General features: G+C 40.4%; 2 protein-coding genes and 1 long non-coding RNA gene across 5 annotated transcripts; 2 read left to right on the forward strand and 1 right to left on the reverse strand.

Annotated features, from left to right (window-relative positions):
* Positions 1-1020: 1020 nt before the first annotated feature.
* Positions 1021-12712, reverse strand: ints9 (integrator complex subunit 9). 2 transcript variants are annotated; one of them, XM_028041066.1, is made up of 17 exons: positions 12694-12712; positions 10802-10929; positions 10662-10722; positions 10463-10525; positions 10148-10287; positions 9819-9905; positions 9017-9137; positions 7809-7943; positions 6094-6205; positions 5825-6005; positions 5677-5737; positions 4647-4818; positions 4335-4459; positions 2227-2394; positions 2034-2132; positions 1813-1950; positions 1021-1338 (listed from the first exon to the last, which is right to left on the reverse strand). In XM_028041066.1, the coding sequence occupies exons 2-17, from the start codon at positions 10864-10866 to the stop codon at positions 1162-1164; spliced, it is 1905 nt and encodes a 634-aa protein (XP_027896867.1). In that variant the 5' UTR covers positions 10867-10929; positions 12694-12712; the 3' UTR covers positions 1021-1161. The 2 variants fall into 2 exon arrangements, with proteins under 2 accessions (XP_027896867.1, XP_027896866.1); XM_028041065.1 differs by lacking the exon at positions 12694-12712 and adding an exon at positions 11297-11647.
* pla2g7 (phospholipase A2, group VII (platelet-activating factor acetylhydrolase, plasma)) lies at positions 11961-24379 on the forward strand. Of its 2 annotated transcripts, none has more exons than XM_028041067.1 (11): positions 11961-12290; positions 14854-14981; positions 16051-16201; positions 16868-16961; positions 17039-17107; positions 19733-19907; positions 21277-21390; positions 21730-21821; positions 22481-22651; positions 22723-22871; positions 23806-24379. In XM_028041067.1, the coding sequence occupies exons 1-11, from the start codon at positions 12227-12229 to the stop codon at positions 23904-23906; spliced, it is 1308 nt and encodes a 435-aa protein (XP_027896868.1). In that variant the 5' UTR covers positions 11961-12226; the 3' UTR covers positions 23907-24379. The 2 variants fall into 2 exon arrangements, with proteins under 2 accessions (XP_027896868.1, XP_027896869.1); XM_028041068.1 differs by having other exon boundaries at positions 14859-14981.
* LOC114159045 (uncharacterized) lies at positions 17114-18394 on the forward strand. The gene is made up of 2 exons (XR_003598531.1): positions 17114-17594; positions 17845-18394. It is a non-coding gene; the product is annotated as an uncharacterized LOC114159045 (long non-coding RNA).
* Positions 24380-24385: the final 6 nt, after the last annotated feature.

The following is a 24385-nucleotide window of genomic DNA, read 5'->3' on the forward strand; positions in this document are numbered from 1 at the left end:
TTCCAAAGAACTGCAACAGCAATGTTCAGAAATGATGTGTAGTGCAAGAACAACAAAGTAACTTGGATGCATAAAAATAAAACAATAAAAATATACAGGAAATACTGAAATACTGTAAATGAACAATCACTGTTTCAGCAGTGCCCCTTATGTTGACCTAATCGCGCTGTCCCTTGGTTGCCAGTTATGAGGATTTGTGGAAAAATGATATGCAGAAAAAGCAACAGAGTGCATCTATACTTCTTGAATAAGTCCATGAGCTCCGCTTGACGTTTTCTCCATATCTGCCTGTAGGAATCGTGATAATGAAAACATGGACCATCTCGCCTTTTGGAGAAGGAAAGGTTCTCCTCTGATTGTCTCCAAACTTACCAGGTAGATCAGCAGTGGCTGCAGACACAGATGAGACGGTAGGTACAGAGGATGGAGACGGACCTAAGATGGAGGAAATACAGACATATTTATGACTTACTCTGATTAAATTCTCTTGGGCGTAATTCCTATAGCTAAAAATGAAATGTATACCAGGTGAGTGTTTCTCTCACCTGATGCATCGTCCACCGCTGAGACGGAGAATGTGGATCGGTATTGAGCTGGTTCCGAGGCTCCAAAAAATAAATGGCAACTCATTTCCTAGAGAGGTTTCACAGAACTTATAAATTGATGTAAAAGTAATATTTTTTTAGCCACATAAATGATCATGCCCAGCAGCAAACAATATATAAACTACAGCTTAGAGTAGCTCAATGATAATGCAGTATCATGTAGTTGATATAAAAATGTCTGCTAAAAAATGTAAGACATTTAGATGTTTTAGTTATTTGAAGCAACACAGAAACATGTAGGGTCAATCACGAGAATAGGGCTCTGACTCTTTATATAAATGTGAATTACCAATGAATTAAATATAATTCTTTGGTTCCAATTGACTGATTGAGGCAAGAAAAAATTGTAAAAACAAAACGTGAAAATGTCAGCGCCTCCAAAACACTGCAGTGACCCAAGACACACCGCACAAGATGTTTGGGAAATTATTTAATACAAAATAATGGATCTGGACACATTTCACAAAAAAGAAAAATTACAATTAAATATGACATTTCTCCTCCCCAGTCCAGTGTTTGTGCTGCAGCAGAGGGAGACCAGGCCAGATGGACGCGCTCAGAGTTTCTGCAGGAAGCGCAGCACCAGGTCTCTGAGCGTGGCCCGCAGCGGCTCGTTGTTGTCGCAGACGATGTGCGTCCCGTCCTCCTCCAGCTGAATCAGGGTGTCCTCGGCCTGCAGGTGCAGGATGTGTCCGTCTGCCGTCTCCTCCACTTTGACCTCTGTGATCCCGTGCTGCTCGTCACAAAAGAACCAAACACACAGGAATGAGAACTGAGCCCAGTTTTATAGGGGCACTGTTCTGTGTTTTCCAGGCACTTTGGCCAGTTTATAGCACAGTCAAGTAGCTATGTTATAAAAATGCCATATATATCAAATATAACTTAAAAGAAATTTGACTTCTTAATGTAACGCTTTGAAATTGGACCTCTGTCTCTTTAAGAAACTTCTGCTCTTTCTGAAACTCCATCCTTCAGCAAGTCATCACATGCCTCCTCTATTAACCCTTTAACAACGTTTTTACCAGCGTTTCGCTGAGAAGCAGCTCCTATAATGAGCTCAGCCATGGGAGATTAAAGGACTTCTCAAACATGCATGAATCAAAGCAACACTTCAGGTATGTTTTTGATGAGGGAATAGCATCATAAGATGATATAAAAAGTTCATTTTCACATGATACTGCCCCTTTAGGAGAACATTCACTCTGACCTTTTGCAGGGTGGCCAGGAAAGCCTCCAGGGGCACAGCTCCGCTCAGCAGGGGTTTGGGCGCCATCGTCACAGGGGGCTCCTCCATCACCCGCTTCCTCTTTTTGCTGGGGGCCACAGGAGGCGCTTTGGGCACCGACTTGGCAGGGTTAGGGGTTGGGAGAAAAATGTCAGCCAACTCCAGGGACACCAAACACTTCCAGCACATCCTGCGGCCCTCACCTGCAGCGTGTGCTTGTTGTCCTTGGACTGCAGCACTGCCGACACGGTCGCCACGGAGACACCGGGTTTAACCTCAGAGGGCACCAGTGAGTTGGCGAGCTAGAAGAGGAAGAATCAGGATTCCGGGAATTAAAACCCGCTAGAGAGGGACTCTAACTGGATGTCAGTTTCCTCTAACTGATGTCAGGGTTACCTCAGGCAGGATGTAGACTCGCTCGTAGCGCCGCCTGAAAGGCAGGTTGAGCACGGAGCAGCGCCTGTAAGGCATGGGAGGGGGCTGCAGCTCCAGCATCAGGTCCGAACGGTGGGACTGCGTTAGAGGAGGCTGGGTGTACTGCTCCGGACACACCACATGGAGGGGCTGCAGGACAGACGCACGTTCGGACAGTTCACTTTCCCACATTTTGTCTTGTTGCAAACACAAACGTCAACGTGTTTCCATGGGATTTCATGTAACAGCTCAACACAAAGGAGCACTTAAATGTGAAGTGGAAGGAAACTGATACAAGAAAATTATAAATCTGTTTCTGGTCCAACATCATTTTTAAGAATTGTGATATACTGACATACTTTGTAAGTCATAATCTTGAAATAACAACAATAATAAAGACTTGAAATATTCCACTTTGTATGTCATGAATCTGTAAAATATACTCACTATTTGAAATGAGTAACAAAAAAACCCCTTTTTTTTACGATATTCAAATTTTTTGAGATGTGCTTGTATTTATAATTATAGGAGACTTTATATCTTCTTCGGTGCCCATCTGATGTGGTGTACCCCAAGGATCGATCTTCGGTCCCATCTTGTTTTTCATTGTATGTCCTGCCTTTGGGATCAGGAAGTACAACATTTCCTTTCCTTGTTATCCAGATGACATCCAAATTTATCCAATTGGATGCATCTGACTCACTGCAGCCTCAGTCATATTGCCATTGAGATGAAAAAACACTGGTTGATACAAAACTCTCAGACTAAATGAAAATAAAAGAGAAATCTTATTGCGCCCCCTTTTATGATGCAACTTATTTCCTTGGTCTTCTTGCTTTTATACTTTCTCCTATGTCAGAGCTCAGAGTGTTTTAGGGCAAGTCTAAGCAAGTAAAATCAATCAAAAACAGTTTTTATGAGATGTGTCAAATTGCTGAAGCACCATTTGTTTTTCTTTCTTCTTTTTTTTTACTCGCATTCATCACCTCTAGATTAGACCTGCATATCTATCTTTAAAAGGAATCAGAAAACACCAACATCTGATGCCAGTTTTTCAGATCTGCTTTGACTATTTATCCGGTTGCTTTTAGAAATGTTCACAGCTTTTTATAAATTTTGTTGCATTCCAGAATTACGCACTATGGTTGGGTTAAACTTTCACATAAAACCCCAGTAAAAGTAAAGTTTTTGGTTGAAACTGGTTTAAATGTGGAAAAGTTGAAGGTGTATGAATACTTTTACATGACAGACTGAGCCAAGTATCATCAAAGACTCAACTAAAGTGGGTTAAACAAAGCCTTAGCTAGCATTATCTGATAACCTAAGTGAACAATAATAAATAAATAATCATGACTTGTATCTTAACCTAACAGAGCCGCTTTCTAACCCCTCCTGTCCTCATTTCTTTTTATTGAAACACCTGCCAGCTTCGGCATATTCGGTTTTTCCACATTTACCCACAGTTATTTTTTGCAATTCCACTAACGCAGAAATTCACGCAAAATCAATAGATCCCCCCCATTATTTTACATTAAAGTATAATTACGAGTTAATTGCAAATTTTCCACAAAAATGCTCAAGAACATCTGGTTTCAGCGACTACTAACTCTCACCTGCAGGTGGCAGTATTTCTTACTTCCTTATCAGTCAGTGATTAACGTGGTGAGTAATGAAAACCTGACTATTTAAGTTCTTTAAATAACAAAAATAACTGCTTGTTCTTTCCCATCATTGTTTTCTGTCTGTATGTATATTTTTGAAGGAGTTTAATATATATATATATATATATATATATATATATAGCAAATAGCAATATATATTTGCAAAATGTTTTTCTAAATATTTTCGCAAATATTTAGAAATAATTGCAAAATTCCTTGCAAATATTTCTAAAGCAGCATCACAAAATCTGTCATTTTGATGGCAAAAAAACACAAATAAAAATGAACACAAAATCCGGTGACCTGCTGCTACTGCCATTCCACTAGTCTGATAATCAAAAGTTAAGGTTTCTGCTACAGTATCCCACATTTTACTATTCTAGAAAGCACATACATTTGATGAATGATGTGACGATGTGAACTGAATACCTGCACTTCCTTCAGGAGCTTTGAAACCTGATGGAAGTTGAGCCTGGTGTCAATAGGACAGTAAACACATTTCATGGCTAGCGGCTGGTACGGAGCCAGGGCATCCAGGTAGGAGAAATCTGGCTCTGAAAGAAAAAGAAGAAAATAAAATAAAATCAGCTTCAAGATCAAGTTGGATTGGTTAATAAAATCTCTAAATCTTTGTAAGCAGAATGAGAACTGCCGGAGGGCGTCCAGCCGCACTTTCCCTGCATGGCGGAGAAATGTTAAATTTTTTTTTTCCTATTTCCTCAGCATCTGTGTGGTAGTTACCTGTAAAGATGACGGTGTTGAGGCTGGATTTGCCCCACAGCTCCATGAAATGAACCACATCGCCGAAGCGCAGTGAGGGGTGACCGGTGAAAACCACGCAGGGCTGGCGGAACTCGCTGCTGAAGTCTCCGTGGATGCTGGGATAGTGCTTCAGCTTGTTGGTCTGGATCAGCTGGAACACAAGACTTATTATAAATGGAATTTAAGACCTATACCACCACAGACATGTCTGAACGTGGCCCTAGCAACTGACGATAAATTTCCACTTACTCAGGATGGACGCCAGAAAAGCTAGTAAGCTTGCTGGCAAGAGTTCATTAGCAGCTAGTTAGCGGTAGCTTCAACTATCTCGAGGCACAAAACGCAACGAAGATGTCTGAGTGCGACTCAAACGTTTGCCTGACCAAAAAGTCGCATGAAAAAAAAACTGAAATGAAAAATAAAATATATGACATTAAATAGTCTTTCCATGACAAAATGTAATGTAGTTAACCAACTAGCTAGATAGCAGTTAGTTAGCTAGTCCTTCCATGATAAAATTTAAGACCTGTGATGAATAAACCACCCTGCTTCCTAAAATATTCACCTAAATAAGTTTTTGCCAAAAGTGATGGGGGTTTTTTCACCTAAAACTTCAAAAAATTACTTAGGCCATTATTTTAAGAAGGTATCTATATTAAAAGGCCAAATTACTTGATACGATGAATCTAAGACATTTTAAGGCCTTGATTTTAGATGCATATAAAGAAATGTTTAGACTTTTTAAGGATGTGCTGACACCTCGTCAATCAAACGGAAACAATCACCTTATGGAAATGTTGCTCAAACGCTGCACTAGTGGAAACTCAAGCATCTGGAAAATTCCAGAGGGGACGACATTCCTGGATCTTAAAAGTGTCACCTCAGTTTCAAATTTTTGATCTAGAAAGCTGTTTTTCCAGCTGTAATATTCCAGCATGTGAGGCCACATTGGCAGAATTGTTTTGTCAGAAATTGCAGCATTATTGTTGGTGCAGCAGGTGGAAATTACCTCTGCGTGTGGGAAAGGAGGCTCAGGAAGATACACCTTGGTTTGCTTATTGTGACAAAGCCTGAAGTGAGAACAGAAAGAAGTGGAATAAGAATGACCAAGAAGTAATGAAGAAAACATAAAGAGATCTTAAGGAAGAGCTGCTCACCACTCAGCAAAGATCTGTGAGAACTCCAGGGAGCTGTTGGCTACGGGTGAGATGAAGTAGAAGGGCGTGGTCCCCAGGTTGGCGCTCTCGATGAATTGGTAGAGGCACTCCAGCAGGTCGTATATCACTCCAGAGGAGTAGCAGGGGACCAGCACGTTGCCTCCCGCCCGGATCGTCATGGCTGCGGGGCCAAACCCAAATACAAGCTTCAGTCAGTGAAAAAAAAAAAAAGTTAGGCAAATAGTTTCTTCTGGACATTTTTAAGCTACCCAGGTTGCTGCAGAATTCTCCCAGCATGCCGTCTGGGTTGGCGGTGGGCATCTGCGTGAGGCCTGTCAGAATCAGAACGTCGCTGTTCTTCAGGGAGCTCTGGTCCATCGGCTGGGAAAAGAAACAGGAAGCACACGTCCCCTTTACCAGAGCGCTCTGTGACCGTGTGGTTTAGTCTTTGTGGGAACGCAAGATCGGTGGCGTTTGCCTCTTCCCTCGCTTTAAACTACACTAAACTGCCTTCAGTTTTGCTTTAAATTCACCAACACATTAAACAGAGTCTTCTTTTTACACCCTGATTTTGTTACAGGGTATCTGCAGGTTTTGGCAAGAGACATTTAAGGCTTCTTAAAACCTTTTTTTTATGCCACCTGTCTTGATTGAAATTTAAGACAGAAAAAAACTACAAATACAGGGAATGGTTGGGAGATTCTACTGAATTACAATCAGGCATAGCAAAAACTGAAATTTTCTGGCTCTGTTTGTGGCAGCAGCATTGTGTTTCTTATAGAGTAAGAAACACAATGCTGCTGAAAGAGTAAGACACTGCCTATGGCTCTGCTTGCACAGAATGCACCTGGCATCGTATAGGTTGGCCTCAGAAGTGAGGCAATGGCAAAAATAAAACTCATCCAGTCAGCTGGTGATACATTTCTACTTACAATCGATGCAAAACAGATAGCTAGCTAACACGGGTATATTAGCAGCTAGTTAGCGGTAGCCTCAACCACCTTGAGTCACAGAATACAATCAAGATGTCTGCGCGCGACTCAAGCTGCACATATGGGGTTAAAGAGTCCGGCACGACAAAATTTAAGACCTGTGATTAATGTATTTAAGGCCACTTCGCTTTTTAAAAAAAAAAAAGTAAGACATTTTTAAGACTTCAATTTTCAACTCATGAGTTTAAGACTTTTTAAGGGTGAGCAGACACACTGTAGTGTTTCTTGGTGGAAAATCCTGCAGAAGCAAAGAAGCAGCTTAATGCATTCCTCACATTCACTGACACGACAGCGCAGTGGATGTCTTTGATTTACATCACTGATGATTTTGTCAGCTACATTAATCATTTTATTAAAAAGGAACAATGACCTCATAGTGATTTAAAAGTGACATAACGTCACCTTGCTAAAATAATGGCCATTTTTTGACGAAAATGAGTTTTTTTCTTCTTTTTTTGCCTTAATCATCTTTTGGCAATAAAAAGAGGGTGGTTTTTTTTGGTTGAAGAAAATCTTTTAAAAATGCAATTGGACCATTATTTTAGGAAGCTGATGATAATCAAAATGGAGCGCTTAACTTTCCATTTTACTTTCTGTCAAAAAAGGAAAAAAAATCCACAAAGTATTAAATGAAAGCCGCTGCTTTGGGTTTTAGTCCATATTTGTAGCAATAATTGCAAAGACATCATGATAGAATTAATTATGTGCCGAGGTGCAAATAATTAAATGACGGCAATTAATTGGAAATTTCCGACTCAACACATTTCTGTCAATTGATCCAATCAACAATATTTTTCCCTCACAATTTTCAGTTAATTACTGAGTCAAGACATATAATATGTGTTTTATGATGATGTACGACAGATTCTACCACAATTTAGAGCAACTAGAACTTTTTTTTTACATTTTTTAAATCCACCATGTGAAATGCAGGTTTCCTCACTGACCCAAACATTTCTTCCTCAGGCTCTGAGTGCAGAGGAGGGATTTACCTGCGGATGTGTGGTGAGGAGGGAAGAACCCGACACGTAGGACACCTTCTCGTGATGCGACTGGATGATCCAGTTGGAGCTGCCCAGCGAGTAGCCGGAGCTCAAGGGGGAGACCTGCACGGCTCCAAACAACTCCTGGACAACGGAGTCAGGGTCAGGACAGCAAACAAATACGAGAAAAACAACAACTGTGGCCTGGAAATACCGTGTTAAAACATCTTGCAACAGAAAGAAGATTCAAATGGACTGAAATGTTTCGATTTATCTATTGTTGTGTTTTAACACAAAGAAAAAAATAACTGTTTAGTATTTTAAATTTCTGCAAGCTTTGGTATCAGTCAGTCTAATTATCAGTGTTGTCTAAAGTTTAGCTGCAATGCTTTATATTTTGTCAGTATTTCTGAAATATGTTACAGAATATCTGAGTTGGGGATGCACCCATTCACTTTTTTCACTTCCAATACTGATATCTGAAGTCTAGTATCTGCTGATCTGATATAGAACTGTGCTTAAAACGTTTTTTGTAATGTACTGAGTTACAAATTTATTTGATAAGTCTCCACCAGTACAGCACACTTAAATACACTAAAATATTCACAAGCTTGGTCAAACATGTAAACACGACTTTAATCTGTTCAGTCAGTGCACTTAGGAGAATAACAGCCAACGTAAAATAAATAATAAAGAACTTGACAAAAACAGGTTGACTGCGTTGGTTAAACATGAACATTTTTTTACTGTAACAAACCTTCTTTCAGATGTTTCAGAAACGAGCAATAAGGAATTCTAAATATGATGTGAAATAAACGATAAACCATCACGTCACTCAGAGCACAAAGCATAGAATTAGACTGAACAGAGCTACCCTTTTCACTGACACCCGATACAGATATTAATATCGGATCGGTCCATCTCTAATCTCAACATGCTGTAAAGGGGTTATTTGTTTTACTGTTTTCCCATTATTTTATTGTCTTTCCAACATCTGCTTTTTGAAGGGGCGTCCCATTTCTCAGTGGAATATTTCAACTACTCTGACATTTGAAATGGCTTTCAGGCAGGAAAAAAATAAACAAATAAACGTATAAAAAACTAAAAATACCGACAAGCAAGCCCGGCTGACACCCAAACAATTTGTTTAAAGAAGCTGGAATGAGCTTCAGGATGTGGGTGTGTGAGGTTTTGTCTGAGTGAAAAGTTGTTCCTACCACTTTCTGGGAATAGCCGACGAGCTGCACTTTGCTGAGCGCCGAGTTGACCTCCTGCATGCTGTAGCACCGTTTCCACGTCCACACCTCCACCGCGTCCTTCAGCGGCCCAGGAAGCATCCTGATGTGGAAGAGCGTCGTTTACTTACATCAACCGATGGTCTATTAAAAGGTTTCACAACCCCGAAGTGTTTTTTTTTTGTTGAAAGACAAAAAATAAGAAAGGAAGACCTGGAGCTGGAAAGTCATTTTCAAGCAGAACACTCTGCACAAGACTCCACTGCTGAAGAAAAATCATGCTGAAGCTCATTTCAAGTTAAAATACTAACAGAGTATGGTAAAAAAAAAAAAAGAAAAGAAAAACAACAACAAAGTTTGGAGGTGGGAGCATCATGATGTGGGGCTATTTGTCAACATATGGTTTCAGCAGACTTCATATAACTGAGGGAAGGACAAAAGAAAAACTGAACAAAGATTGTTTTAAAATTATTTTTCAAAATCAGTAAATAACCAAGGAAACTGAACTGGTTTTAAAAAAATAAAGTAAAACTCCAAGTCAGTGATGGAATCCTACGAACCAAAGATTACAGAGCACCAAAGAGGCTACAAGAAATTGAATTTTTTTTTTTTTCTTTTTAAGTCTTTGTGTGTTTATTATTTGAGTTGCTGGGGGATTTATTTCTGCTCGACAAAAACAGGCCAAGGAAAATTAGGAAAAGCCTCGAGAAGCATAGAAAAATTAATTCTACAAAACTAGTTCCCTTTGAACTTTTTCTACTTCTTTTGTGTTTCGTTTCCAGACCTCTGAATTTCCTTGTTCTTCCAGCAGGTGGCAGACTGAGCTTTGGGAACCCTCTCCATGAAGTTCACCAGTTCCTCCATTAGCAACCTGCAGGGAAACGAGGGCTCTTACTTGTCAATAACTTCATCGGTATATTAAAAGTATTTTACATGTAAGACGAAGGAGCAAGCTCAGAATTGACGGTGAGATTTGTAACTAAAATCAAAAAGCAACAAGCTACAAAAAAAATTAAAAATTCTCTATTTCTTGAATTGTTCTCTTTTGTCATTAACAAATGAAGTAAAAACAGCAAACGATGTTCCATCCATTTTAGCGCCCTAAGTACTCGCCTTCCTATCTGCAGGGTGGGCTCTGTGGCGTACACCGTCCCTGTGAATCCGGTGTGTTCGGTGATGTAGGGCAAGGCCATCATACAGTGGTAGTTGGAGATAAGGATGACGTCGATGGTGGAGAGATCCAGCAGTTCTCTCTGTGGGAGAGAAATCAACAAGAATCAGATCAAGATGAAGAGCAAAATTTGCTTTTCAGGTGTTTACAGTGATGTGTAGAACACAGATGATGCAGCAGTGTACAGTGCATATTGCCTAGGTTAAACCCTACCCACGTTTTCTTCTAATAACAATCACCTTGGCTGGATTATTTACCTCAGGGAGACAGAACTCGGGCTGGGAGTCCACAAACACTCTGCCGGCGCATTCTTTCAGCTCCTGGGAGGATGAAGAGGACTTTTATTTAATCTGTACCTTAAAAACTATTCATGTAAAACCTTTTTTTCAACTGAATTTACAACCTTTCACTGTACGCTACACTAATTCAATCCCTCAATCCTGTAACTCCTCTTACCTTTTCCAGGTTTATGCTCCCGTCCTTTGAGATCCAGCCAGGCAGCTTGGAGAGCCTCGGACTGATTATATACAAAATGAAATAAAATGTAAAAAATTTTTAATCAATACATCCCAGTCATATCACTTTTTTTTTCTTACCTGTGCACCAGAGGAAGAGGCAGGAAGTTGAGGACAGACGTGGTGTCCAGTCCACAGTCCAGCATTATGGTGGTGGATTTGAATTTGAGAACATTGCAAGGGAGCGTTGGGTGACCGGACAAACAGTACTGCAAAGAGGAAAATGGGACCAGGAGGCGTTCATGTAAAATATAACAGGGTGATGTCAACACAATCCCAGAAAATTTGCAACAAACTGTTGCCTTTTAAGTGTTTTGAACAGAAACCAGCTTTCTTTGTCGTTGCAAGGATGTGAAATATCAATGATAGGACTATTAAACGAACTACTTCCAGTCTTCACTATATCAAACAGCATGGGAGGCTCAATGAAAGTACACTCATTAGCCTTGTTGTTAGCTGCTTGGCTAACCACAGTGAATGGATTAGCTTCTGATGCTACTTTCTATAGCTCTCTAGACCTCTTCTCAAGCCGCTACGGCGTTGTGTATTATTTTAATATTTGTGTTATTTACTCACCAGCTTCATTTTAAGAGAAGTTAGGACTGAAAAATGCTATATTTTAGCCCTCGTAGCTAACCTGCTAATATTTTGTGTTACATTGTTCAGTCTCCGCTCATGATGTATGCTCTCTTCCGCCCCCTACAGAAACGGAGTATAATTCCACCAGACGAGCCAGAGTAAGCACCGTGGATAACCGAATAAAATCAAAGATTAATTTAATTAAATTCAATATTTATCTAAACAACGTCCCATGGCTACATGCCCTCTCTCCCATCGTTTTTACTAAGAACGGAAAACGACATTCACAGAAGCCTTGTCACAGTAACAGTGGGATGAAGGTCTATGCTTAGTCTTATAACACAACTTCCCTGACTTTTTTTTTATTGTTTGGGAACTGATGTCGAATCCGTAGCAATCAGCCGGCGCGATTCCTGGCTGGATGTACGGGTGAGCGGCGCCAGACAGCTTTTTCTCCTAAATGGACGGCTATGCGTTTGCCGGGTGACACAGTCCTATGAGTTTTACGTTAATATGACATACATGGTTGAAGTGAGTGTCCACTAACGACCCTGAAAGGCACAGATAGACGGTCAGCAGAGACATAGCCCCACCCCGCTAGTCTCGCTGGCTTGTAAATGATGCGGAGCCAGTGTAAAGCCGCTACCCTCCCGCCCCCATTTCGCTCCCAGTTTGGCTCGCAGCAGCAGACCGTCAAACTCGAACAGGTTTAGCTGCCGCCGAGTGACTCATACAGGTGCGCTGCTGCTAACAAATGCCTGTGACCGCACAATAATGATGCACAGCTGATGTGGCAACAGCCGGGGACAACCAGATTTCCGGAGCTGCCGCAGGCCTTCTTGTTGTTTTGTCTCTTTCTAGCCATGATTTTGGTGTCAGCCGCTTAGCGCGCGGCTTCACTCAGCGTTTTAAAACGACAAAAGGTCGATGCATTTTAATGGAGAGTTTGTGCAGATAGCGGTGAAGACAATTTACAACTGGGCAAAGACAGGTAAGCACTACTTTAATACTACAGCGCGAGCTTTGTGTTCACGACTGAACACCTTCATTGATGTTGTGACATAAAGTTTTGCGAAATAGTCAACAGCTTCTGACACCGGAGTTACTACTACGCTATTAACAAAGTCAAGGGACAAATACAGGAACGTCGAGACCAAAGGTTAAAGTCTGTCAATGCTGTTTAAAACCCTCGTTTCCAGAACCAGTCAGTCTTTACTTAGACTGCCAGGTCGCGGTGTCACCATGTCCACAGTGCAACATCATCGCTGTCATTTAATTCGGAACTTTAAAAGAAAAAGAAAAAAATCACTTTCACACGTCATTCTTCTGATGTGGAATGATAGAACAAACATGTTAAATGATTTAAAATAATGTTGTGTCATTAAATGATATACCCGTCTTCAACGTCTCTCGTGGCTTTTTAACCAGTCAGATGGAGATTTAAAGAGTAGCGGCGAAAAGCAAAGGAGGTGGATAAAAACAATAAAAAAACAATTAATAGTAAATACGTTACTTTGGAATAACGTCTCTGCTGCCTTGACATAGAGCCGTTAGCCTAACACCCTTACAAAAAATCACATGTGAGATATATATATATATATAAAATTTGTTGTGAAATACCAAGAAAAATAATAGTACAAAACAAAATCGAAGTTATATACCCTTACAAAAAAGTCACATGAAAATCACGTGACCACATGTGATTTACATGTGAGAATGTGTAAATCACATGTGATTCACATGGGGAAATGTGTAAATGTGTGGATGTGGGAGCGTCTTCATATGGTGAAGAACATCTTCACACTATGAAGATTTTCTTGAACATCTTGTGCTGAACATTTTGTGTTCAACGTGGGATGTTCTTCATCTTTAGTTCAGCGTGGGGAGTTAAGCATTGGATGTTCTTCGTCTTATGTTGAACATTTTCAACATAAGACGATGTTCATCATGGAAGCATCTTTATAAGATGAAGAACATCTCCAGCTCATGGGGATGTTCTTCATCTTTAGTTCAGCGTGGGGTGAGAAGGATAGGATGTACTTCGGCTTATGTTGAAGATGTTCAACATAAGACGATGTTCATCATGGAAGCATCTTTATAAGATGAAGAACATCTCCAGCTCATGGGGATGTTCTTCATCTTTAGTTCAGCGTGGGGTGAGAAGGATAGGATGTACTTCGGCTTATGTTGAAGATGTTCAACATAAGACGATGTTCATCGTGGAAGCATCTTTATAAGATGAAGAACATCTCCAGCTCATGGGGATGTTCTTCATCTTTAGTTCAGCGTGGGGTGAGAAGGATAGGATGTACTTCGGCTTATGTTGAAGATGTTCAACATAAGACGATGTTCATCATGGAAGCATCTTTATAAGATGAAGAACATCTCCAGCTCATGGGGATGTTCTTCATCTTTAGTTCAGCGTGGGGTGAGAAGGATAGGATGTACTTCGGCTTATGTTGAAGATGTTCAACATAAGACGATGTTCATCATGGAAGCATCTTTATAAGATGAAGAACATCTCCAGCTCATGGGGATGTTCTTCATCTTTAGTTCAGCGTGGGGTGAGAAGGATAGGATGTACTTCGGCTTATGTTGAAGATGTTCAACATAAGAACATCTTATAAGTTCAACACCTCATGTTGAACAGACCATGTTCTTCATCTTGTGTTGAGGATGCTCAGCATAAGGACTTCTTTATGAGATGAACATCATCTTCTGAAGAAGTTCTTCATCTTATGTTCAACACCTTATGTTGAGCAGGAAATGTTCTTGTGTTGAACATCTCATATAATTATGAGATGAGAGCTGATGTTAAATTGTCCATAAAATCAAGCTACGTTATGTTTTGTTGTTACAAGAGGTATTTTTATAATTCACTTCCTAAAAAAAATCTAAAGGAATTAACTGTTCACTAAAAGTTCCAAATTGCTGACTTTTCCCCCCCCTTTTCAGTCTAATTAATTCAGAAGTAATAACTTCACATTTCCATAATTACAATAATAAACCTACCTTTACTGTGTAAAAGAAAACTGCTACAACACTTGGTTTGTGGTTAAAAGAAAAAAGTGTCTTAATACTGTTGTTTGTCTTTTTGTATTGTGTAACCAAAATACATGATAAAAAAATTAATTAAATCGAGTTGAATTGATAAATATCAGATTGTTTCATTATGAAAAATAGATTTTGGATCTAAAATTCAATTAATCTGCTTTATTTTGGTGCTTTAATTAGGGCAGGTCATTTTTGACCCATAGGACAAGGGGAGTAAACAGAATGTTAGGATCGCACGAGGGTTAAATTAAAAGAATAAAAATAAACAATGCTTAGCCTGGCAGGGACCAATTGAAGCCTGGTGGCCCGCCAGGCTTATAATACACTGGGGGGAAACCCTGAATTTTATCCGGTCCAAAACCAGTTTCAATAATTTTCTCCAATTTTAACCACCAAGCTGTTGACTTAGGGTGAAGTTAAAAGAGTTTATTGGTAGTTTGATCTTCGTCTCGTCTTGCAAGTTATCGTCTAACCACATCTGTATCGTGGTTTTTTACCAGAACAGTGGAGGTACACGCTAGGCTTCTTTGCCATGGGGAGCTCCTGCAGTAATCACCTGGGGATCCCTCCTCCGAAGGGCCCCAACCACGTGGGCTGCACCGACTTCATGATGGACCACACTGCACAGGTGACAGACGGCAACAAAACCCACTCCATGTCCGCACACACAGGGCCAGCTGTGTGTGCGTTTGAGTGGGCGTTGGATTTAAATAGGCAAAAAACGGTTCTCTGGTATTCCTCCAACAGATTCAGGGCCAGCCAAAGGCATATGCAAACTAAGCGGCCATTTCAGAGTGGTTAGACTGTGGAATACTTAGTTGTTTATTAGGTTAAAGTTTAAAAAGAAAATGTTATTTTTCACTTTTCTGCATGATCCAATCTTCTCAAAAGGAAAAAAAAATAAGCATAAATTAGTACAAATCCATTCAATAAATTAGAATATTATTGTAAAGTCAGTCTATTTCAGGATCTTTATTACAAAGTGAAACACATTATATAGATTAAAATACACAGATGGATGTTTGGAAGCCTTCATTTCTGTTAATTATAATGATTTTCTGCTTGCCTAGTGAAAACATGACATTTAAAGTTTGAATATTACATCAGACTAATGGAAAAAAATTTAATACAGAAACGTACCCTTTAGTAAAATGTTTAGTACCTGCTTAAAAGTTGTCAATTTCTAAAATGGAACTCTTCATCTGACAAGTCAGCTTAATTTATTGAAAGTAATTGTGGTAATGGATCATTCAGATGTATAAAGTGAGCATTTTTGAAGACAGATGAAATAAAAGGAATATTACCAGAGCTGTACGGAATGATGTCAGCTTCAACGAGGGTCATTTTTGCCACCAAAACAGATATATAGATATATTAATATCAAATAAAAGTGCAGTTGCTGTAGGTAAACTGCCTTTATTTCCTCCCTCACAGTCACTGACTCTGCTGCGTCAAAGCATCCAGGCTACCTGTTGCACATTTGAATACTGTTTTTTTTTTTTTATTTTTAGAATGAGTCAAATCAAAAGAATTTCCGCTCAGGGCCCCAAAACGTCACTGGACTGGCCCTGCTCTCACATACCTCAGCAAACACACAATTATTGTCTCCTGTAATGTTTTACAGGAGGAAATGGAATGTTTTTGTTGTCCCGCTGATATAAAGTGAGGCGTGTGTGTGTGTGTGTGTGTGTTAACAGGGCAGCTTCTTCCGGCTTTACTATCCCTGCCAGGAGACGGAGAAGGCCGAGAAGCCCGACTGGGTCCCGAACATGGAGTATTTTTACGGCCTGGCCGACTTCATGAAAATCAATCGAACTTGGAGCGAAAAGATTTTCGAATACCTCTTTGGTGAATACCTGCAGTCACACACATCCTCCAGATGTGCATCATGCTTCCTTTTCTTACTATTAGTTTGGTTTTTAATCGTCATGCTTAATTTTATTATCAAAAATGGCCAGATTAAATCCAAATTTGTATCTAATTTTGCTTATTGCAAGTAAAAAACTTGCTTGGCTCCCATGTGAAAAAGTAACTACCTCCCTTTTTAAATTACAGTGCAACTCTTATTCACAACGTCTCTTACAATTTAGCAAACCAACGGTCGGATCTGTACATAGTCACTTTAATTAGAATCTGTCTGACAAGAAGTAGTAGTCTAAAAAACATCACAACAATCAGTTTTTCAGATTTCATTAGAAATCTGACACCAAATTTCTGATGAAATCTGAAGCATCAGCGTTTCAGAAAGGCCTAGTTTAAGGATTGATGGTTTGCGGTGAGGAGGCAGCTGATCGAAACCAGATCAGAGGGGAATCTGAAAGCAGAAGTGAGTTAAAATTCACACTTCAGCTTCATTTAATTTCAGTTGGGATTAGCTCAGCTATAAACTTTCTTCTACTTGGATCTGTAATTTCAGATGTGTTACCGAGCAGAATTAGTGGGACGTTGACGGAGGGATTGTTTCTATTCTGATTCTTAATTCCACACTATTGTCGTCTGGTTTAAATATTCCAGGCTCCTATAAGATCCCCGCCTACATGGATGCTCCGTTTAAATCCAGTGAGAAGTGTCCCGTGGTTATCTTCTCCCATGGCCTTGGTGCCTTCAGGTACACACCTTGTGTAGGTTTTTTTCCCATTATGGCTGGAGCTGCTGTTAACTGAACATTTGTCTGTTTTGTTCCAGGACTTTGTATTCAGCTATATGTGTAGAGCTGGCCTCTCAGGGCTTCATCGTGGCGTCAGTGGAACACAGGTAACTCACCATGCTGAGCATAAAGTTGGCTGATGAATTTAGTCAAAGTGAACTCTACCTGAACAGACCTGACTGCGGATATGGATCAGTTGAACCGAGGTTTGAAGAAGCCTCGGTTTCACTCAGATGCTGGGGGAAGGTGTTAGATCGACATGAGTTGACGTCGCTGCGCGCTGCCTTTCAAGCTGGCTGCTACACCTTTCGCTTTCTTAAGAAAATAAAAAACTAATTTAGCTGTTTAGAAATATTTCCAATTGTGAAAAATTCCAGACAAGCGCCACCCATGTGTGAAAACTACAGTTACCAAACAAGCAGGAAGTCTCGCTAACCAGCTAATGTTAGCTTGACACGCTAACATTAGCGTGCTAGTTCTGTTAGCATCTATAGACAACCTGGATATGGCGTCCATCTCCGGCGGTCGTTGGGTGAAAGACGGGGTCCAACTTGGACCATCGTGGGCCAACACAGGACAAACAACCATACACACGTTTGCGCGGCTATCTTTGTGGGGACTTTCCATTGACTTCCATTCATTTCTACAGCCTAAACCTTACCCTTACCTTTACCCTAACCATTACATACCTAACCAAAACTCAATTCACACCTTATTCCTAAATCTGACCCCTGACCCAAAAACAGCCTTTCCCCTTGTGGGGACCAGGCTTCAGTCCCCACAAAGAGAAGTGGGTCCCCACAAGGTAGTATATGTCAGGAAAATGGTCCCCACAAGGTATTAGAAACAAACGCACACACACACACACAAAACTAAAGTTACTTCAACTAATCAACATAAAAACGATTACTAAATGTAGCTTTCTTTGTTTTTGCCTAACTTTTTACATATTAAAATAAGAAATGCTATGGATAACATTAGAATTGTAGTACCGTAATTAATATATTATTTTAGCAGTGGCTCCTCCAAAAAGGGGGCAAAGGAAGCCAAAGCCCTGTCTTGATGAATGTTGATCAATCAAGACATAAATGTAAAACCCAATTAATACATTTTTAAATATATATATAAATAAATAAAAACATGAAATAGTCATCCCACTGTTGCTAACGTAGCGACTTTGTTACTATATTAGTGACTTTTTGGGGTGGAAAAATAAATAAAGGTCAGGCTTTTTTAAGATGGGTGACCAGCCAGAAAACCACAGTCGAAGTGCTAGTATAGGACACTGTCAAAAGCAATTCCACCTCTGATTGGTTGAAGGGGGGAAAAACAAAAGGCATCTCCATGTTCAAAAACCCGTAAATGTGGCTAAATTAAAAATAATTCTGCAAAGGCAACTATGGCAAAATTCCTTCACTGATGAAGCCTCATAAACGCAACATGCTTTTTGTACTCACTGAGTTTTTGTGTTATGGTATTTAACTGGTTTGATCTGAAACTTTTAAAAGGAGACAATTCGTTTGTCGCAGCACACGTTTTTTTTCCATTTTTAATTGACATTTTTTGTTGCTGCCCAGTAAAAAACCCCAAAGCCTATCACCCTTCACGACACGGAGCCCAGAAATACAAACCTAGATTCTGTCATTTTGAAGAAATTCTGTCTGACAAACGCAGCAGAGAGGGCCGGCCCTCCTCTGCTGTTTGTCCCTGGAGTCGGAGTGGAAAGGGTGTGCAGACAATGGTCCGGCCCAGCTCATCACATTTTCTTTTCAGTATAGAGACAAGTATGGAGGAGAGCATAATGGCCTCGGCTGCGGCCGGGTTGAAGGCAGGAGCCGCGGAGCCGACACGTGGCCTGTCGTCAGCGGACTCGCTTTGTCACAAGTCTGCGGCGCGGCTCGGGTGTTTCAGCCGGCGGCCGCCTCGCTCCGCCTCGGATTGCGACAGAAAACCCCGAGACGGAGAAGAGAAAGAGACGAGCCTGAACACGAGGGCCAAGCCTCGCGCAGATATGTGCAGATCTCAAGATAGATTTGCTTTTTAATTCACCTCAAAACAGGATGTTTCAGTAGACGGACCTGAAACCGAGACTTGCTTTTTTTTCTAGTCCCATAAAGGAAGTTTATATCTCTGCTTCTGCTGAATGTCACAATCTCATAAAACCCTCTTTTTCTCAGACTTGTTAGAATTAAATACAGTTACAGTTTGCCGTACTAAGAAATTTAACACAAACAATAAAACCAAACATGTAATTAATCCCAGAGGGAAATTAAATGTAACTCATATCATCCAAGTGTTTTTTCAAAGAGTTGTTGTAGACGCTGATGGCTGTTGGGAGGAAGCATCCTCTGTAGCAGTCTGTGTTACAGCAGTTCATACTGAAACCTCTGACTGTTGCTGTAGAACAGTCTGTTGAAGAGGATGCTCAGAGTTGTGTGTAATGTTTTGAAGAAGCCTTGATTGGAGCGCCATGTCCAGAGGTTCTATAGTAGTCTCCAGAACTGGTTCTGATCAGATGATGGCTAAAGCTAACAGTGACATCATCTTTAGATCTTTATCTCCATCTGATTGGTTTAGACACATCATCACCACTAGGATGTCCGCGTTTAAGCCAACCATATACAGCGAGGTCCGTTTTCTCAGAAACACCCTCAACGGATTCATTTTCCGCCTTTTTTCTTTTCTTTTTCTCTCTCCCTCAACGTCCATTTTGCGTTTTCCCCTCCCGGTAGAGACGAGTCGGCCTCGGCTACCTTTTACTACCACGAGAAGACGGAACCCGGGCCGACGCAGGAGAGCCGGCCCAAGTCGCCGTCGGCCTCGGACCGAGACGGCCTGCTGAGGGAGTGGATGTACTACAGAGCTCTGAAGCACGGCGAGAGCGAGTTCCCCCTGAGGAACAAGCAGGTCAGTTGAAATCTGCAACGTCATGCAGAGAGGGCCGGACACTGATGGATTTCATCACTTCTCAATTTTCAACACACAAAGCAGGCTTTACAGTGAAATAACCACATCCTTTCTCTGTCTCTCTTTTTTTTTTCTAGGTAACAGGCCCACTCAACATAAATGTGCATTTTCAAAAGTATTCATTTCCTTTGAATTTTAGCTCTATTTAAATTAGGGCTTCTACAGGTTTCACAAACGCAAATTTAAGACTTCTTAAGACCATCATCAACAGTAATAGTAATGGAATTTAAGACCTATTTCTCCACAGAAACGTATGAAGGTCATCCAACAAACTGGTGAAAAATTCACATAATGTATCCACCATAGACGCAAAAAGAACCTAACTAGCTAGTAGAAGCATGTTAGCAGTTATTTAGCGGTATCCTTGACCGCATCGTGTCAAATAATCTACGAAGATGTGACTCAAATCTTGGCCTGACAGAAACGTCGCACGAGAAAAATGTACAGGAGATGACATAAAAGGAAATAAATTATATAATCCTGGCAATAGGGTCTTCAAGTTTTATCACAATATTTTGCGGTACTATTGTAATAACGATAAAATGACTTAGAACTATCTGTTATGTCTTTGACTTGATGTAATAAAGTCTGTATGACTGACTGTTGTGTCAGAAATTATAGCCCCACAAACACAAATATTGCTCTTGACTAACATTCTCGTTTGTCATGTGCCTCTTTATGACACCAGTCACATGAAGGAGTGTGATTTGTGTCACTAAGCTGAACACGGCAACTATATTTTCAAATTCATTGGACAAACAGTGCAGGAAATGAAACAATCAACCGTGACAATAAGAGCGTGTTTGGTCGGTTTTAAGCATTAATTGGAATTTATAGCAACAATAAGAAATCAGAATTCTTAAGACATTTATTGCAATAAATGATAAATGATACGATAAATGCCCTCCCATGCCTGTGATTGACATCTTAAAGGCCAACTTAATTAAAAAAAAAAAAAAGAACTCAGACATTTTAAGGCCTTAATTTTACACTTTTTAAGGACGCTCGGACATTCTGTAAAAGACAAAAAGGTAAAAACTTGAATCTCTGGGAGAAAAACAAATTTGTCAGAAATAGTGGGTCTACCAAATAGAATCGGAGTGTTTAAATACAAATGAACACTTTTAAGGATTTTTATTGCCTCAGAATTCTGAAAACCATGTAGCATTTTGCTCTCACTTTAAACTTAAAACACTATTTGAGATGGGAAGTACACAGAGCTGTGTGGTTATAATGCGACAACGTAGGAGCACGAAGCTCTATGATACTTATTTAATTTGATCTGATCCCATCTTGTTACCGTTTCCAGGTGAAGCAACGAGCTGACGAATGCATTCTGGCTCTGGACAAACTCACCCAGATGAACTCTGGAGTAGCGGTGCAGAATGTTCTGCAGACGCCGTTCGACTACACAACGCTGGAGGTATTGCTAACGTAGCTATGGCCACAGAAAAAAAATACATATATTCTAGCAGATGAAATATGGGATCTTGCTGTATCTGTCGCAGTGTAGCTGCATGGAAAGCAACTTCATTTAAAGGGGCATCCCAGCTAGCTGCTGCTCTGATAATAGCGTTAGCTTAGAAAGTTAGTAAAGTTGGTCATTTTGTGGGCTAGCTTCCAAAATAAGCCAGCTTCTGGTGTCAGAACTACAATAAAGACAGCAGCTATAACATCATTACTCATTTGAATTCAAGTAGAATTCATATATATTGGAAAAAACCTCATTTTAAATGATTTCCTCTCGTCTCTGTGGCACCAGAACTCCATGGACCTGTGCAGGACAGCAGTGATTGGACATTCCTTTGGCGGCGCCACTGTTATTGAATCCCTGTGCAAGGAGGTTAAATTCAAGTATGTTCTCTCTTTACTTCTATCTTCTATTCTTTACACAATATTGTACAGTATTCTTTAGAAGCAGCAGCGTCTATTCATTTTTTCACCTTATGTAACGATGAAACACTCGTGTGTTTTAGTGGGATTCTTTTTTTTTTTTTTGAGTTTGACCAAAATGACGTTCAAGTAGAATGACACGTTTTGTAATTTGTATTCAGACCTCCTCTCTGATGCCGCTAAAAAAATAAATCAAAAGAATCCAGTGCAGAAGTCATCTATGTTTGTTTTACAGCAGGACGACGGCCCTAAACATACAAAGCACAATGTTAAAGCATGTTCATGTTTTAGTGGTCATCAGCCTAAATCTGCTTGAGAATATGCTGTAAAATTTGAAAAACTCTTGAGAATTTCGTTAAACTTGATTGAGCTGCAACTATTTTGCAAAGAAGAATGGGCAAAAATGTCAGGTTCTAGTTACAGAGAGCTGGTTTTATAAAGTATTGACTTACTGGCCACAGTAAATTTTCCTGATTTGCATTTGAAATATGTTGAAAACTGCGTACACTTTTCATCTTATGCACTTGTGCTGTGTTGGTTCATCAGAAAGTCCCAATAAAAACACTGGAGTTTGTGGCTAAAACGTCGCTGCAAGCTTTCAAACTCTGCCCTCCAATCAGGTGCGGCGTAGCTCTGGACGCCTGGATGGTCCCTTTAGATGACGAGATCTTTCCTCGGGTCAAGCAGCCCATTTTCTTCATCAACTCTGAGAAGTTCCAGTGGGCGGGAAACATCAGCCGCATGAAGAAGTTGGACTGTACTGTCATAGACAGGAAAATGATCACCATCAGGTACCGGGAGGACACACAGTAAGTCATAGTGATATAATAAACTGGTCGTTAATCCTGTCATATTCCGACAGAGGCACGGTTCACCAGAGCTTTCCAGACTTCACCTTCCTGACCGGGAACTGGATCGGGAAGCTGATGAAGCTGAAAGGGGAGATCGACCCGGAGCTAGCCATAGACCTCTCCAACAAAGCAACTCTGGCCTTTCTGCAACGCCATCTTCGTAAGAAAACCCCCACCTGGTCCAGCTAAAAGCCTCAGTTCAATGTCTCCAGAGTATTAGCGGGTCAAATTTCAGACTTTTTAATTCCACCTCAATGAAATTTAAGACAGAACTATAAATACAGGGGATGGTGGGGAATTGTGCAGCAGTACAGTCAAGTATAGAATAAACTGAAATATCTGTGGTCTGACTGTGGTTCTCAACACCAGCTTCATGCTTCTTGTACTGCACATTTTCACCGTACAAAAATAACGGCCCAAGTCATTTTTTTGCCAAGTGATATAAGCCAAAAGAAAAAACTAAAACTTATGCCAAACTTTTGCTTAACTGAAAAGTCCTGCAAAAAAAAAAAAAAAAGGAAAGCAAAACACCCAGCCATTTTTTTTTTGGGCAATAAATTCATGTTTTTTGCTATCTGGCAAACGGTTTCAAAAACCTCCCAAATGTTTAGTCACAATCAGGCAATGCGTCTCATCTAGCAACCCAAGCGCCGCCTCGGCACATTTGGTCAGCTGGTTTCACCGCTGTATGTGCTGTACAATGGCTGCTGGAAAATACAAGTGTTCTGTTGTTGACTTACCATCCAGAAACCACTTGTAGTATTCTTGTTTGCGTAGGAGGCTTCACCACTTCAGGGTCAAAGATGGACAGTTCTAAAGTTGCGTATCTGTTATGCAGTCTTTTCCACGTGGCAATGTAAACCTTGAGTCGGGGGCGTGTCCAGCAGCGAATTATTTGGACTTAAAGTGACCAGAACCCCTAAAACAGCTTGTTCAATCTAAGCTGAACTGATCAGAGCAAAAACTCATTATCTAAGAATGGTTTGGGGCGAAACCTGTTCAAGGAAGCATAATAGTTTTTTTGTTTTCATGAATTTGAGACATTTTCAGGCCTTAAACTTTAGACTCATCCGGATGTTTTTCATATTTTGTAGGTCTGGAGAAGGATTTCAATCAGTGGGACCCTCTGATTGACGGGCAAGACGAAAACCTCATCCCAGGAACCAATGTAATTCTGCTCCAGTCTTCTATGTGAACACCCTGATGGGTGTCTCGTGCCCCAGAATCTCTCCCAGCTGAAGCCGGTTCCTCTGAACAAGACCGAGGAGAGAAAAGCCAGTCTACCTCATAAGCAGGCAGGACAAATCACCAAGTGTACCGCTGATTGTATCAAGAGGCCTTGACGTACAAAGAACTTCCTTTTACTGTTGGTGAAATCTTTTATTTTAGCTAGCAGTTTCATATTTGTTCAGTAAAAACCAAGTATTTTGAGCAATTTGTTTGGATCTCGACTTAGATTTTTGTCCTAAGCTATAATAATCTGATGCTAACTGGTTTTAATTAGTAGCTCAGCCAAATAAAAAGGCCTAATTTTTTTAACACTAAAGTCTACAGTAAGATCCTATGTGCTGCAGCTCAGTATGATTCCTCATGGGTGAATGGCACGTACAAGTTTTAATCGCATACCGTCTATAATCTACGTGTTTTAAATAAACTTCTATCAAATAATCTGTG

This window comes from Xiphophorus couchianus, chromosome 15 (genome assembly GCF_001444195.1).
Source record: "Xiphophorus couchianus chromosome 15, X_couchianus-1.0, whole genome shotgun sequence".
Classification (NCBI taxonomy): Eukaryota; Metazoa; Chordata; class Actinopteri; order Cyprinodontiformes; family Poeciliidae; genus Xiphophorus; species Xiphophorus couchianus.

Bases quoted from the DNA above. Each gene is read 5' to 3' on its own strand.
- pla2g7 (XM_028041067.1), top strand. From the start codon at position 12,227: ATGCATTTTAATGGAGAGTTTGTGCAGATAGCGGTGAAGACAATTTAC. The intron at 12,291-14,853 runs GTAAGCACTACT...GTTTTTTACCAG, and splicing joins TTACAACTGGGCAAAGACAG to AACAGTGGAGGTACACGCTA. The intron at 16,202-16,867 runs GTGAATACCTGC...TAAATATTCCAG, and splicing joins GATTTTCGAATACCTCTTTG to GCTCCTATAAGATCCCCGCC.
- ints9 (XM_028041065.1), bottom strand. The intron at 4,819-5,676 runs GTAATTTCCACC...CTTGTGTTCCAG, and splicing joins CTCCTTTCCCACACGCAGAG to CTGATCCAGACCAACAAGCT. The intron at 2,395-4,334 runs GTATTCAGTTCA...TCTGTCCTGCAG, and splicing joins AGCTCCTGAAGGAAGTGCAG to CCCCTCCATGTGGTGTGTCC.